The 16278-nt window shown below is 36.7% G+C and overlaps 1 protein-coding gene across 6 annotated transcripts in view; it reads left to right on the forward strand.

The window, feature by feature from the left end:
• Positions 1–16278, forward strand: part of ZNF280C (zinc finger protein 280C) — a 66040-nt gene that overhangs the window by 37611 nt on the left and 12151 nt on the right. For all 6 annotated transcript variants that reach the window (XM_070365932.1, XM_070365937.1, XM_070365935.1 and 3 more), the window contains 6 exons: positions 1780–1937; positions 2606–2706; positions 3479–3625; positions 10613–10744; positions 14993–15306; positions 15775–15912. In XM_070365932.1, coding sequence (XP_070222033.1) covers positions 1780–1937; positions 2606–2706; positions 3479–3625; positions 10613–10744; positions 14993–15306; positions 15775–15912 — 990 coding nt within the window. The remainder of the gene's footprint in view (positions 1–1779; positions 1938–2605; positions 2707–3478; positions 3626–10612; positions 10745–14992; positions 15307–15774; positions 15913–16278) is intronic.

The following is a 16278-nucleotide window of genomic DNA, read 5'->3' on the forward strand; positions in this document are numbered from 1 at the left end:
ATTTAAATAGAGATGATGTTAAAATGAAAGGAGGACTAAACGATACTTCAAAGCAAACCATGAGCAACTCTAAACAGAAGTGATGTTTTATAGATGTGAAGAGATAAATGTTAAAACCTCCATAATGATTATTGTCTAGGTTACAGACATCATTACTTCATTTCATGATTATTTCCTTTGGGGACTCGGTGACTAGCTGTTAATATTTGACCCAGACTAAAGATTGTAATTTTGATTAAATAACTTTACTTTGAAATTCAACAAAACATTTCAGTAAGCCCTTTGAAATAGATAGGCCTGTTTATATTGTACTCTGTGCCATTGAAGGTCATAGTTGTCATAAGAAACCTTTTAGGGAATCTGACAGAGCAGAATGTAGAACTGAAAAATGCACAGTAGGTGCTACAGAGGGAACAATCTGCGAGTTAGAAAGAACCATTTGTTCTAACAGTAAATGTGTCATTAAATAAAAAGATTCTTGTAATTATAGGTGTTAAAATCGCTATTAACATGCATTTAGAAACCAAGACACAAATAAAAATACTAATAATTTGTCTTCTAAGCATCTGAAAGCTATTGTATATTGCTGAGGCCATCTCATGATTTTGTAGCTGCTTTTGGTGGTAAAGTTTCCGTCTTTTAAGTATTTATTTTAAAATGTAGATAGTATTTCATGTACAGAAAAGAGGCCTGTTTTTCTTTACAAAAAAAATTTAAATCTGAAATAATGGTGAAGCTAATTAGTGGTTCAGTTCAGTTCAGTCACTCAGTTGTGTCCGACTCTTGGCGACCCCATGAATCGCAGCACACCAGGTCTCCCTGTCCATCACCAACTCCCGGAGTTCACTCAAACTCATGTCCGTCGAGTCGGTGATGCCATCCAGCCATCTCATTCTCTGTTGTCCCCTTCTCCTCCTGCCCGCAATCCTTCCCAGCATCAGGGTCTTTTCCAATGAGTCAACTCTTTGCATGAGATGGCCAAAGTATTGGAGTTTCAGGGGGTTATTTTAAAACAAAAGATGCAAACTGTTTACTGATGCACTTAATGAAAGTGATTATTTGAAGTGCACGCTTTTGAGAAGACTCGAAGTGAGTCCCCAGAGCCCTCTGACATCTTCCAAAGGAAGGTCTTACTACGAGGCTGGAAGGATAATCAGGGTACCACCTGAGAGCTCTGTCCCTCCCCAACTTAGTGGCCCACCAGAAACAAGTGCAAGTTATTACTAACTCGTGATGAATATGAGTGAGTCCCTGCAGTTTACCAGTATAAACGACAGGATGGCTGTTAAAGCACTGGTGTCAGGCTCCGAAGCAAACCCACCATGGCCAAGCCAAAGGGACTGCAGTCCGGGAGAGCCTCTCACAAATCAGTGGAATGTAACTGAGAGATCAAAAACCAAGGTCCCTTACAAATTAACAGAGATCGGAGTCAGATGTTATAAAGGGTAGAAAATATCCAGCAGCTCTAGAGGAAACAAATTGCTTGAGTTCCAGCTTCAAGGAAGAGCTGAATCATATGTGATCTCTCTTGATTGAACTGCTAAAGCATTATATCAAAAAACAAGAAAATGTGAGATTGTAAAGCTTTTGGAATTATGAATTGTAAAAGAGCAAATAATTTGAATAGCAAGTGTGAAAAAAATATCGAGAGGATTGATGGCTTTGGAGGTGTTATTTTGAGTAATGCACCTGCATTTTTAACATGTAAGTTCAGATACTTGTGAGATTTGTCTTTGGTTATACATTTGAATATTTGTACCTGTTGACTATCATGTGTAGGTTTATGAACCACATGAAGCATCATTTGGAACTTGAGAAGCAAAACACTGAGAGTTGGGAAAACCACACCACCTGCCAGCACTGCTACCGTCAGTACCCAACGCCATTCCAACTGCAGTGTCATATTGAGAGTACACATACTCCCCTTGAGTTTTCTAGTAAGTCACAGTTTTATTAACTCTTGAACATGAATGATTTTGATTAGCTAACCTATCGGGCATCCTTAAGAATTCTGATGGAAAAATAAGAATAAGAAATAGATTGGGTAATTTGGGGAAAGCTTGAAAGCATATTTTAACTTGTATAAACTTTTCAATACAATTACTTACTGAAGTTGAAGTCCTACTTGTAATATCCTTGGCATAACTCATGCATTGTACATAGGTGGCAAATTAGAAAACTCAGATCCCCTACTTCGTGGGGATATGAAATAGGTGGTTTTCATTTATATTCTAATAAGAAAAGTAACTGCCTATTGCAATAGTTAAAATCACAGAGTCTGGACTTAGATTGAATTCAAATCTCAGCTCTGCCTCTTAAAACGGCTGTGAGATGACAGGCAAGTTACTTAATCTTTCTGGGCCTCAAGTCCCTTATCTGACAAAAGGGGATAAGGTTAACAGTACTGCTCTCAGTGATGGTATGAGAATAAAGCAAACTAATAATAAGTAAAGTCCTTAGAACAGCATCACAAAGTTAACAACTGTAAAATTGTTGGAACCGCCGTCAACGCTACTATTATTATTTGTTGCTATGGATGTACAAATTGAATCTTTGATTTATATACATCTTTAAAACGGTGTAATGTGTGTTCTTCCACTTTCAGCTATTTGTAAAATCTGTGAATTATCATTTGACACTGAACATATTCTTCTGCAACATATGAAGGACACTCATAAACCTGGTGAAATGCCATATATTTGCCAGGTACACAGACATTTTATTGTATATCTAGCTATTTGTTTAATTTTCATGAAATAGTACTGTTCTTTTGATTTTTTTAAACCATTTAAATAAAAATGAGTTACCAAAATGAAGAACCTCTTTAGTATTTGAAACTCTTGGTTTAACCCATGTATGTGTGGTGGTGGGTTGGATTTGATCGTTGGACCATAGTTTGCTGACCCCTGTACTAGGCAGACAAAAAGCCCTGCTGGAGAAAGACAAACATATAGGCTTTCTTACCCTGTAGGGAAGACTATGGACATGGTAGAGAAATAGGAATTACTGTTAGTTATGAGAAACTCAAGTAAAGGCTTTTAGGCCAGTATTTTTCCAAAATTTGAAGTGGTTCCCAATAAGATAGCAAGATAAAGATAAACTGCCTGTGTTATAATCTGTATGCTATTTAAAATCCAAAGAAGAGAATGCTCCATTTCATGTTAACAGGAAAAACTTTATAGATCAAGGGGTATCAGAGCTTGAAAATTCAAGTCAAGCTGGGGACAGTAGATTTGAAAAGGAGGAGGGAAGCTATGGATGTTTAGAAATATATCCCTAAACTTTGCAAGACAATTTTTCTGTTTCAGAAATCATCTGTATTACTTGTAGTATCAGGATCCGTGGTTGTATAAGCAGCAGAGCTGAATTTGTAGTACATAATATTATTCTAAACAAATGAGTTATTGTTCCTGCTTTTATATAATTGCATATCATTTATAATTTTTCAAGTTAAATTAACTCTTCTTTATATTTCTAGGTTTGCCAGTTTAGATCATCATCATTTACTGATGTAGAAACTCATTTTAGAGTGTCCCATGAAAATACTAAGAACTTGCTGTGTCCATTTTGCCTCAAAGTTAGTAGGATGGCAACTCCCTACATGAATCATTACATGAAGCATCAGGTAAGATGCAGCAGTTCTTATTTGTTCATTTTGCCTTAGTGAAAAGGTTATATATCTAAAACTTAGAACATTGGTTAGATTCATTCTAGAAGGAAAGCAAGTGAAAGTGAAGTGAAAGTGTTAGTCGCTCAGGTGGCAACTCTTTGCGACTCCATGGACTGTAGAGGCTGCCAGGCTCCTCTGTCCATGGGATTCTCCAGGCAAGAATACTGGAGTGGGTTCCCTTCGCCAGGGAATCTTCCCAACCCAGAGATCAAACTCAGGTCTCCTGAATTGCAGGAAGCTTCTTTACTGTCTGAGCCACCAGGGAAACAGAAGGAAAGCAAAGTTGTTCCAAATAACAGAATTAATTTACAATTTATGCTGAAATACTTGTGAAGCTTCCACTTCTTTTCCTTGTCTGCTTCCTGGTGGTGATGAGGCTCACTAATAGTGAAATTTATAAAAGGTAAGTAGAAGTAAGCAGCCTAAAGTGGAGGGGAAGAGGAAAGATGAATGGAATATTTATGTTGGATATTTCAAGGGTTTAAGAATGGTAAGAATAAAAAAAAAAAAAAGGTAAGAATAGGAATTATTTTAAAGGTAGTTAATCAAGATCACGGGCTTCCCTGGTTGCTCAGATGGTAAAGACACCACCTGCAATGTGAGAGACCTGGGTTCGATGCCTGGGTTGGGAAGATCCCCTGGAGGAGGGCATGGCAACCCGCTCCAGTATTCTTGAACTGGAGAACCCCATGGACAGAGGAGCCTGGCAGCCTATAGTCCATGGGGTTGCAAAGAGTCAGACATGACTGAGCGATTAAGCACAGCACAATCAAGATCAAGGAAAAGGATAAGTTTTTAACTGAGGTAAGATTGAGGATTCATAATACTTTGTTTTCCTCTTTTCAAACTTCATTTCCACTTTCTAACCCATTTTTTATTACGAGAAGACATGTGGTTATCATCAGAGATCCAGAATGGTCTCTTGCAGCAGCAAGTGACAAAGGAAACAGCAGTGACACATTTGTAGATGTGAACTATGACAAAGAACTGTGTTTAGGTTGTAACTTGTTTCTTGGATGATTTTGGACACTTCTGTTTGGTAATTTCTGGGATATAGGTACTAGTGCTTGCTCCTTTCCCTTAAATTTTCATTTTATGCTTGCTGGTTCTTTTTCCTGACGCAATTAGACTATCTTTTATGTGGGCTGAAAACTTTGATAAAACAGTGAGCCTATTCTTAAGTGTTTGAAAGAGCAGTCAGACATTTGCCAAAATCAGAAGTCAGTGAATTTACTGAATCTGATAATATAATCAAGTTTTGTCTTCTCACTGATCAGTTCATCACATTTTCTTATTATCAAATGCATTATCCATGGTCATTTTTTTCAGCACTTGTGCTAATGTTGCTTTCAGTTCCAGTCATTAGATGATCATGAAATCAACTTATAGGTGTTAATTGGAAAAAAATCATAAAAACAGAGTATCCAGATACATTGAGGATCACCTTTGTTCTGTCAACACGCTTGGTTTTTTGTGTTTTTTTTTTTTTTTGGTCCTGGTATTTCACCTCACTATTATTTGCTGTTTGGATAAGGTGTCCTACACTGGGTGTGACTGGTGGTTGGGTGATTCCAGGTCTTGTATTGAAGTGGTTTACTTTGTGTGAGTGAGTTCTTACTATTTGATACTCCCTAGGGTTAGGAGTGGAGAAGGCAGTGACACCCCACTCCAGTACTCTTGCCTGGGAAATCCCATGGACAGAGGAGCCTGGTAGGCTACAGTCCATGGGGTCACGAAGAGTCTGACATGACTGAGCGACTTCACTTTCACTTTTCACTTTCCTGCACTGGAGAAGGAAATGGCAACCCACTCCAGTATGCTTGCCTGGAGAATCCCAAGGATGGGAGCCTGGTGGGCCACTGTCTCTGGGGTCACACAGAGTCGGACACGACTGACGTGACTTAGCAGCAGCAGCAGCAGCAGCAGGGTTAGGAGTTCTCTGGTTGTGTAGGGTCTTGGAGTCAGTGCTCCCACTCGAAAGGCTCAGGGCTGGATCACTGGCCAGGAACAGTGTTACAACAGGTGCTTTGTTATGGCATTGTTAGATTAAAATAAATATCCAAAAAAGAGAAACCAAAGGTTAACCCCAGACAAATGACAGTTACACTGTCACACAAATAATAATTAAAATAATGGAATATACACATATATTCCAATACTGTTACAAACCTATAGCAAAATCTTTCTATTCAAGTTTCCCCAGCAGTGTTCCATTAGATACCAAGTAGATAGATGGTCTACTCTAAAATTGTTCCTGGAAAAGAAATTCAGTAAATGGCTGAACTTACAAAATAGCTTTTTATTTTTAATAGAATTTTTCAGAGCTTTTCACATGCTAAAACTACTTAAAAGATCATAAATTTCCAAGCAAAGAATACGGTATATGTTGTTTCCAAAACTTATTTAACCATTAAATCCTTCGTTTGCACAATACATTTTAACATCTCTTGAGGAATAGAGCTTGTGAAACACTGATCTTGGTGCTATTTTATCTTTTGACCTTTGATTTTGAAAGAAAGACTTAATGAACATGAGTTTGAGCATATTCTGGGAGATAGTGAAGGACACAAAAGCCTGGGGTGCTGCAGTCCATGGGGTCTCAAGGAGTCAAAAACAACTTAGAGACTCAACAACAAAGAGATGTAAAGCAGCAGCTTTATTTTTTTGCAAAACTTTGACCATAACTCTTTTTCTTGTGCTTTACTAAGCTCCAGAGTGAGGTGTGGATGTGAAAAGAGTAATAGATGCTTAGTTAGAAAGGTAAAGAGATGGATGGGCCTGCTATGTGGACTATTTCTCCCAAGTGGTTTAACCTGATCTGTAATCAGTCTTCATAGTGTGAGTTGTGTGTCTTAACTTGCCACGTAAATAGGAAAGTGTTAATCCAGCAAGTCTGAGTTGCTCAAATCATGCACATTTTCAGAAGGGCCTACTTGTATAACTGGCCCTTGGCTAACTCCTGGAAACTGAGCCTTTGTTATTAACTGATAAGTGTTTTACATGCCTGAAACCTTGAGCCATGTTGTACCAGCTTTTCTAGATCATTTGTGCAAGAATATGATTGTGGTGAATTCCTGCTTTTCTTCTGGGAATCTGAAGATTTGGTGACTGAAGCTCATAAAAAACCTGGACTTTTAGACTCAAAATATCTTCCTTAGAAAACAAAACAAAACCCCCCAAAATTCACACTTGTTACTACAATTGGTTGCTGGGGGATTGATGAGCATGTCCTGTGCAACTCTACTGGGAGAGGGCACTTGGAAACTGGTATCAGTATCCACCAGATTTCACCTCATGCACTTTTTTCGTGTATTAATCCTGTTCTATATCCTGTCACTGTAATAAATCATAGCTGTGAGTATAACAACTTTCAAGCCCTATAAGTCCTTCTACTGAGTCATCAAACCAGGGAGTACTGACACACCACGGGTGCCCATTTGTTTTGTAAGTTTGGCATACCTACCAGGTAGGTGGTCAGCAGTCAGTAGAGGAAAGAATATTAATAAGAAGGATCATCAGACATCCTTCAAAGTATTTGCAGTTTGTATAATTGTTCATGAAGGACTTGAAAATTATAGCTGAGCAAGTTTATAAGCTTGTAATTAAGATACTATTAGGGCAATTTTAGACAAAAATTGTTGAATTCTTTATATAAATGTGGGTCATTTTGTTCTTTTTGAAGACTTTGGTTGTAACCTTTTCCTTAAATTAATATGTTGTTATGTATTGAGTGATTTTAGAGCTAGCAATAGTTTGTACAACTTTTAAGAAATAATGAAGGATTTCACTTGTGTTAAATAGCCTCATTAGATCTTTATAGTAATAACAAGCAGTTAATATATCACTTGCAGTTAACATATCACTTGCTGTGCAATAGTCACTAGTGCTTTTACTTGGATTATCTTGTTTAATCCTCACAACCACTTTATGAACCAAGTAAGTAATCATTTCCATTTCACATATAAGGAAACAAAGCTTTATAGAGAGTAAGTTAATTTGCCCAATGTCACATTCTCTAATAATTGGCAAAGCCAAAAATTGACCTATGTCCCGAACTTTTACTGAAGAGTCATTCTTTTTTTTGCTTTTTTTATTTATTTATTTTTTTAAATTTTATTTTATTTTTAAACTTTACATAATTGTATTAGTTTTGCCAAATATCAAAATGAATCCGCCACAGGCATACATGTGTTCCCCATCCTGAACCCTCCTCCCTCCTCCCTCCCCACACCATCCCTCTGGGTCGTCCCAGTGCACCAGCCGGCATTAGATCTAAAGGCAAGTATTACAGATAGCCACAATTAGCCTTGAAGACCCTCAGATCACCCAGACAATATAATATCTTTGTCAAAAAGTTCAATACAGTTTTTTCTGTATTCCTTGGAATAGGTCACCATTTTTTGGTTGAACATCATGTTATTTTAAAAATGTACTGTATTATTCTTAGCACATCACAAGCATACATGTAATAAGAGATATGAAAGACTTGAGTCCAACTAAGGGAATCATCAATGTCCTCATCTCAGGGCTCTGAGTAAATGCTCAATAAATGGAATGGCAGATATTTCAAACTAGTTTAATTGTGCCTGCTTCTCATATGTACTGTCATTCTCTTGCTGCCTACCTCACTGTTTATTTAACAGATATTTATTTAATGCCTAATACATGCCAGGGACTGTTTTATACAAGTGACCAAAACAGTTTGTGCTTTCTGAAATTTGCATTATGGGGGGGAAAGAGAGACAGAATGAGAATGCATATTATGTCTGAATGTATGTGTATTCAAGCACGTGATAAGTACCATAGGAAGGAAATACAGGAGGCAAGGGAATGCCAGGGCTTAAGAGGTGAAAGAGCAGTTTCTCAGGTTTTTGTTTTTTTTTTTTAATGTATATATGGGGTGGTCAAAGAAGTCTCTCCAGAGGAAATAAGGGAGTAAGCCATGTGGCCATCTGGAAGTGAATGTTGCAGGCAGAGGAACCAGTCGGCAGTGAGGTGAGCATATATCTAGATGTTCAAGGAGCAACAAGGAGTCCAGTGTGTCTGGCACATGGTAAACAAGTGAGAGGAAGAGTAGTAGGAACTGAGGTTGTAGCGAGAGAAAGTGGGGAAGATACTGTAGGTCCTTGGAAGCCACGGTCAGGATTTGGGAGTGTTACGGAAAGCCATTAGAGTGCTTAAGCACATGAGAGATCATTCTGGCAGCCGTGGAGAGAAGAGATTGTTGGGAGAAAAGAGTAGAAACCAGGAGAAGGTAGGAGACTGCCATGAGAGTCCGGGTGAGTGACTTGAACTGATCTGGTGGCAGTGGTAGGAGGTGATGAAAAGTGGAAAGACTATGGTTTTATCAATGGGGTGGGTGTGGGGCATGAGAGAAAGAGTTGAGTGACCAATTTCTTTCATCCTGAGCAGCTGCAAAAGAGTGACGTTCCCATATATTGAGATATTGGAGAGACTAGGGAAGGAACAGATTTTTTGCAGGGTGGATGGGGGAAAATCTGGAGTTTAATTTTGTCCATGTGAATGAAATGCATGCTAGATACCAAATAGTGATGTTGAGTAGGCAGTTGGATGAATGCTATTTGAAATCATGAAATTAGATGAGATATAAGTACAAGCAGAGAAGAGATTTCTGGCAGCTATATCTGAGCAATTTTCTGTCATGTTGTCTTGCCATCTGCTTCTTGACTTTTTTTTCCCTCTTTCCCCTCTCTTGAGCACATACAGGTGAATTTATGTTGGCTATACCCGTGATATGATCCAATTAACATTACTTCTAAATAAGATGAAACCAAAATAGTACTACAAATGCATTATAGTTACATAGTGCTTTGAACTTAGTAAAGAATTTGCATTTCTCCAATGCCTGTTATGCACCAGTAATGTCTAGATAGTTCCATATATGTGATTTCATTGGATTTTCCTAAATGGTTACTTGTGTTTTAAGTGGAAATGATGAGCCTGTGGAAACACACTTCTAGAGAAAACATTCTTTTGTATTTTTAGGTTGTTCCAAATTTACAAATAAATATAAAATACATCTTTTAATGGACAAGTGCATGTACATAAAAATTGCAGTTGCTGATATGTAGTAGAAAAACCACTAAGTAGCTATGAGCAAGTGTCTTACATGTCTCTCGGGTCCTGTTTCCTATTGGTAAAAAAAATAAAAGGATCAGCTTTGAGAAGGAACATGGTCGAGGAGTTCTCAAATAGTAGATTCAGATCAGTTGTTTGGATTTATGCTTCTATAGCCATGCTGTCCAATATCACTAGCCACATGTGTCTATTTAAATTAGTTTAAAATTAAAATTTAATAAAATGTAAAACTCCATTCTCTGTTGCACTTGCCACATTTCAAGTGCTCAATAACCACATGTGGCAGTGGATGCCGCTTCAGATAGTGCAGCTGTAAAACGTCATCACTGTTTAAAGTCCTGTTGGACAAACATTGCTTTATACAACCATTTCTATAACGTAACTTTGTGGGGAGTTATCTGGTTAAATTTGCTTAATTTTAGAAAGTTCACTTTATTTTACCAACTTGCAAAACAAATGGAAATAACATTATTGATCTTTTCAAAAACAAAATGTAATATAGCTAGCTCATTTTCACATGTCATATGTTTGAATAGTTTATACTTCACATTTATATTTAAACAAACTCATACTACAAATAGCATAGGACTTGTCCCATTGTAATCTAATTGATATAATTATATTGATTACCTGTATGATAACAAATACTTTGAAACCCAAATACTAATGTAAGAAGTACTTTTTAAAAATGAAATGTTTTGGTATTATTTATGATAACGAGGTGGTAAAATTCTGGCTTTTAAATTCTTAAGCTCTTAGAATTAAGAGCAATTTCTGATCCTGGGATTTGTGGTGGTAGAAATTATTCTTTCTAATATTATTTCTAATATTTTCTGTAAACAGAAGAAAGGAATTCATCGTTGCTCACAGTGCAGACTACAATTTTTGACCTACAAGGAGAAACTGGTTCACAAGCTCGAACATCGGACATTTATAAAGCCTAAAGAGCTGGAGGGATTGCCTCCTGGTACAAAAGTGAGTTGTGTTTTTTTCCCCCTGGTATTCTTTTTTTTATGTTTATTTTTGGCTTCTTTATTTTTAATTGAAGGATAATTGCTTTACAATATTGTGTGGGTTTCTGCCATACATCAACATGAATCAGCCACAGATGCTGCTCTCTCCGTTTGTCCCACGCTCTCCTTTCTCCCGTGTCTGCAAGTCTGTTCTCTATGTCTGCATCCCCCAAAAAGTGAATTTTAAATAGGTTGTATTCTAACGTTATATGACAATAGAAATAAACCCCTTATAATGTTAAAAATTGACTTCTGGTTGTCATGAAAAAAATTTTTTAGGTTTTATCATTCTTATGCTTAGAAAATTTTCTACCCATTGTTTTTTGAGTTGATTGAAATGTGCTATATTGGAGCATATTCATTAGTAGTGAGTGCAACTAGATGAACTGTAGACTGAGTCAGTGTGTTGTTTCAATATTCTATAGTCTGTTTTTGAGCTTTTCCAGTTGGCAGCTTATATGTCTGCTTCAGCTGGGGAGGAATCATGTTTAATTTATCTTTGTGTCTCCAACATCTGTTATAATGCCTGGAATGCCATGGTTTGTTGAAGTTAGTATTACTGAAACTACTCTTAGAGAAGCAAGTTCTCTTGATTAACATTGCTGTGTTAAGTGAGCAAACATACATCTGACTACAAATTTCATTTTCCCTATTTGCCTTATGTACATCTGTTTTCTCTCACTTCTTTATATAAAGTCAGCTTTTGACTGTTTGCTCCAGTGGAGAGATACATAATCCAAAGTGAAATAATTCCCAAACACTTACATATTTTGAGTACTAACCTTTGAATGTGAGTATGTCTGCTATTTGAGTTCATTAAAATAATGGAAAGCAGAGCTCTGAAGCTCTAGAGGGAGAGAAGCTATCCAGTATCTTTCCCTATAGGCCATTCATTCCATGCTGGAAGAAGACATGCAGAATTCTAATATTAGTATAAGCAGTGAAATCCTCTCTCATATCTTCCCTTATTAATAATAATAGTAATAATTAGTATAGTATAATAATAATAAAAATGATTGTTCAGTTTGGTCACTCAGTAGTGTACGAGTCTTTGCGACCCCATGGACTATAGCATGCCAGGCCTCCCTGTCCATCACCAACTCCTGGAGCTTGCTCAAACTCATGTCCATCGAGTCGGTGATGCCATCCAATCATCTCATCCTCTGTTGTCTCCTTCTCCTCCCACCTTCAGTCTTTCCCAGCATCAGGGTCTTTTTCAGTGAGGCAGTTCTTCACATCAGGTGGCCAAAGTATTGGAGCTCCGGCTTCAGCATCAGTCCTTCCAGTGAATGTTGAGGACCGATTCCCTTTAGGATGGACTGCTTGGATCTCCTTGCTGTCCAAGGGACTCTCAGGAGTCTTCTCCAACACCACAGATGAAAAGCATCAGTTCTTCAGTGCCCCACTTGTTAGCACTTCAGAATTACGTTTTCAGTGTGCTTTTTCATTCATTCTATGATTTAATCCCTGTAACAAACCAGTGAGGTAGAGAAGGCAGGTATTATTCCCATATTACAGATGAGGAGGCTTAGGATAAGTTACTTACTCAAGGTCACATGGCTAGGAAGAGGTAGTATTGAAAGTTAAGCTCAGGTTTTTTGACTCCTATTTCAGCGCTTTTTGTATGATACTAAGCCACAAGTATTTCATAGGCCTTCCTCATTTGCTGTTCCTTAAGTACATGGCAGTGGTATAATCAAGTTATTAAAGAAAATGTTAATAGGTAACTTTTTCACTATTAATCAAATGGGTATAATCAAACATTTATTTTTCTGAATATTAAATGATAAATTTTTTATTAGCTCCCTCTAAGAAAATTGAGTATTACCATGCTGTATGATGAATTGCTGTAACTGCCACAGTAACCTTTGGAACCATAAATCCTGCTCGATGAACTCCCAGAGAGAGCAGGTCACATTTACTGGAGATCTGTTCATTTGTTTTTAGAGGGGTGTAGGTACTTTTTTTTTAATTGAAGTATAATTGATGTACAATATTATATGTTTGGAGTGTGACATAGTGATTGTGGAGATCTGTTTTATAGTTACCAAGGAGTTATGCAGGCCTTTCCAGAGTTATCTCAGGATTTGAGATTTAAAATTTGACCTCTAGCTATTCAGTTATATCAGAACATAAAATAGCCATAGGATGAGCTCTTTTAACCTATTAAAATTTATGTTAACATATAAATGCCGTCAATACAAAACCAGTATTACTGCAGTAAATAAATACTGAGGTGAATTTCATTTAATTGGTATGACTATTTATAGAATAAGAGCTGACTCATTGGAAAAGACTCTGATGCTGGGAAAGATTGAGGGCAGGAGAAGGGGGCTACAGAGGAGGAGATGGTTGAATGACATCATCAAATCATTGGACATGAGTTTGGGCAAACTCCAGGAGATAAGTGAAGGACAGGGAAGCCTGGCATCCTGCAGTCCATGGGGTTGCAGAGAGTCAGACAGGATTCAGTGACTGAACAACAACAAAAATTTAGAGTGAACAGGAGACTTCTTTGATTGTAGTTTATACTTAGATAGGACTTCCCTGGTGGCTCAGACGGTAAAGTGTCTGTCTACAATGTGGGAGATCTGGGTTCAATCCCTGGGTTGGGAAGATCCCCTGGAGAAGAAAATGGCAATCCACTCTAGTACTCTTGCCTGGAAAATCCCATGGACAGAGAGAGGAGCCTGGTAGGCTACAGTCCATGGGGTCGCAAAGAGTCAGACACGACTGAGCGACTTCACTTTATACTTAGATATTTAACTTTTTGTATGGCAGTGATTTTTTTTCTGGTAACAGCTTTGTTAACATGTAATTCATATACCTTGCATACAATTTACCCATTTAAAGTATACAATACATTGGTTTTTAGCATATTCACAGAGTTGTGAAAACATCACTACAATATATTTAAGAACATTTTGTCACCCCCATATCCATTAGCACCCACTCCCAATTTCCCCTCCACAACAACAAACTTTAACCTGTTTTCTGTCCCTATGAATTTTCCTGTTCTAGACATTTCATATAAATGGAACCATATAGTATCTACAATATGTGATCCTTTATGGCTGATTTCTTTCACTTAGTATAATGTTTCTGAGGTTCCTCCATGAGGTTCATCCTGTAGCTTGTATCAGTGCTTCATTCTCTTTTAAGACTGTATTAGTACTTATGTATCAGTACGTTTATGGCTGAATATTATTCCATTGTATGAATATACCATATTTTATTTATTCACTCATCAATTGGTAAGCATTTGGCTTGTCTCTGTTTTTTGGCTATAATGAATAATGCTGTCGGGAAATTTCATGTGCAAATTTTTGTATGGACATTTCCCTTGAGTGAAATTGCTAGGAGTGGAATACCTAAGGGTTATATAATGATTCTTATGTTTAACATTTTTTAAAGAACTGCCAAACTGTTTTCCAAAACTACTGTACCATTGTACATTCCCACCAGCAATATATGAAGGCTGAAATTTCTCCATCATCCTGTCAGCACATGTTGCTACCTGTCTTTTTCATTATAGCCATTTAGTTGGTCTAAAGTGATGTATTACTGGAGTTTTGATTTCCATTTCCTTACTGACTAATGATGTTGAGCATCTTTTCACATGCTTGTTTCATATGTATATTTTCTTTGAAGAAATGCCTATTCAGATCATTTGCCCATTTGTTAATTGGGTTGTCTTTTATTGAGTTGTAAGTTATGCTGTATACATGTCCCTTATTAGAGATATGATTTGCAAATATTTCCTCTCATTCTGTGGTCATCTTTTCATTTTCTTAACAATGTCCTTTGAAGTACAAAAGTTTTCATTTTTGTGAAGTCCATTTATCTGTTCTTTCTTTGGTTTCTTGTGCTTTTAGTATCATACCTAAGAAATCATTGCCTAACCCAAGGTCATGAAGATTTACTCCTATGTTTTCTTCTAAGAGTTTTTGCAGTTTTAGCTCTTACAATCTGGTCTTTGATACATTTTGGATTAATTTTTGTATTTAGTATGAGGTAGGGTCCAAATTCATTCTTTGGCAGGTAGATATCCAGCTGTCCTAGCACCATTTGTTGGTAAGACTATTGTTTTCCCCTTGAATTATTTTGGCACCCTTGTCAAAAACCAATTATGCTTTGCATAAAGTGTGATTTTTTAATATTAATGTGATGATTAATTTTCTAAAAGTATATATTACCTTTATTTTTATAGGTCACTATCCGAGCTTCAATTGAATCTCTTCATTCAGGACCATCAACTTCCAAGAGTATTCTATCTTCCAGTACTTCTTCAAGCACTTGTCTTCAGGTCTCACCTTCAACGTCTAAAACTACAACTACTGGAAGTTCTCCAAGATCTAATGCAAATGAATATAAGACAAGAAAGTTTCGTGCAACTACATCCACTGAAAGTAAGCCTAGTACAAGTAAGGAACGTGCAGCTAAATGCAGAGCAAAAACCTCTTACAAGCCAAAGAAAAAGCGCAACAGGAGAAATAAAATCAGCGTAGCTTTGAAGAACTTAAGGTAATATCTTCTATTCCTGATATACATTTCTATTTCAATATTAAATATTCAAGGTTATTTTAATATAGCTTACCATATCACCAGGTAATGCACATTTACATGATAATCACTTATCTGGCATAAAGGCCAAGAAAATAAATAAAAAGATACTTTTTACTAGTGCTGAACAGAACTTGAATTACTGTACTTATTTTATAATTGCCATCTTCTACACTAATCTTATAATTTGTGCTTATATCTTATGATAGTTGAATTGGTTTATGTGATCCTTTTTATTCCAAGGAAACATTAACTGATATTAGAGTTTTTACTCTAGCTTATTGTTTCAAAGTAGATTTTCAAATTCCAAGTCTGTATTTAAAGACTTAGTTTAAACGTCTTGACTCCAATTAATACAACATGAATAAGTCTTTACCTTATTTTTTGGTTTTACAATGTATTTTAATCATTTTTTTCTGTCTCCATAAGGTGTCGGGGAGTATACACGTGCATTGAATGTCATACCAAAATAAAAGATTTTGCAAGCCACTTTTCATTATTTACACGCTGTAATTTTTGCAAATACAGCACTAACTGTAACAAAGCCTTTGTTAATCATATGCTGAGGTGAGTTAAACATGTACACAGCCAGTCAAAACTACCATTCAAGATAACTTGGTTTTTGAAAACAAAGCCACTTTGTCACATCAAGGATCTAAAAAGATCTAGCAACAGGGAACTTCTAGGATATTACCCAATACTATTTTCCAGCATAATAACTCATGAAATTAGTGGGACAAAATTTTTAGAAACAGTTAGGCTAATGAAATTAGAATAGGTTTGGTAGGGAAGTTATTTTTCTAAGTCTTTCAAAAAGTGATCCATAAAATTTCAAATGTTCCAAAATATCTTATCAAATAAGTGCCTATAACTATGCGGTGTTCCCCACTTCAAAGCAATCTCTTTTAGAGACTTCAGCTTTGTCAAAAATGC

This window comes from Bos mutus, chromosome X (genome assembly GCF_027580195.1).
Source record: "Bos mutus isolate GX-2022 chromosome X, NWIPB_WYAK_1.1, whole genome shotgun sequence".
NCBI classification, from domain to species: domain Eukaryota; kingdom Metazoa; phylum Chordata; class Mammalia; order Artiodactyla; family Bovidae; genus Bos; species Bos mutus.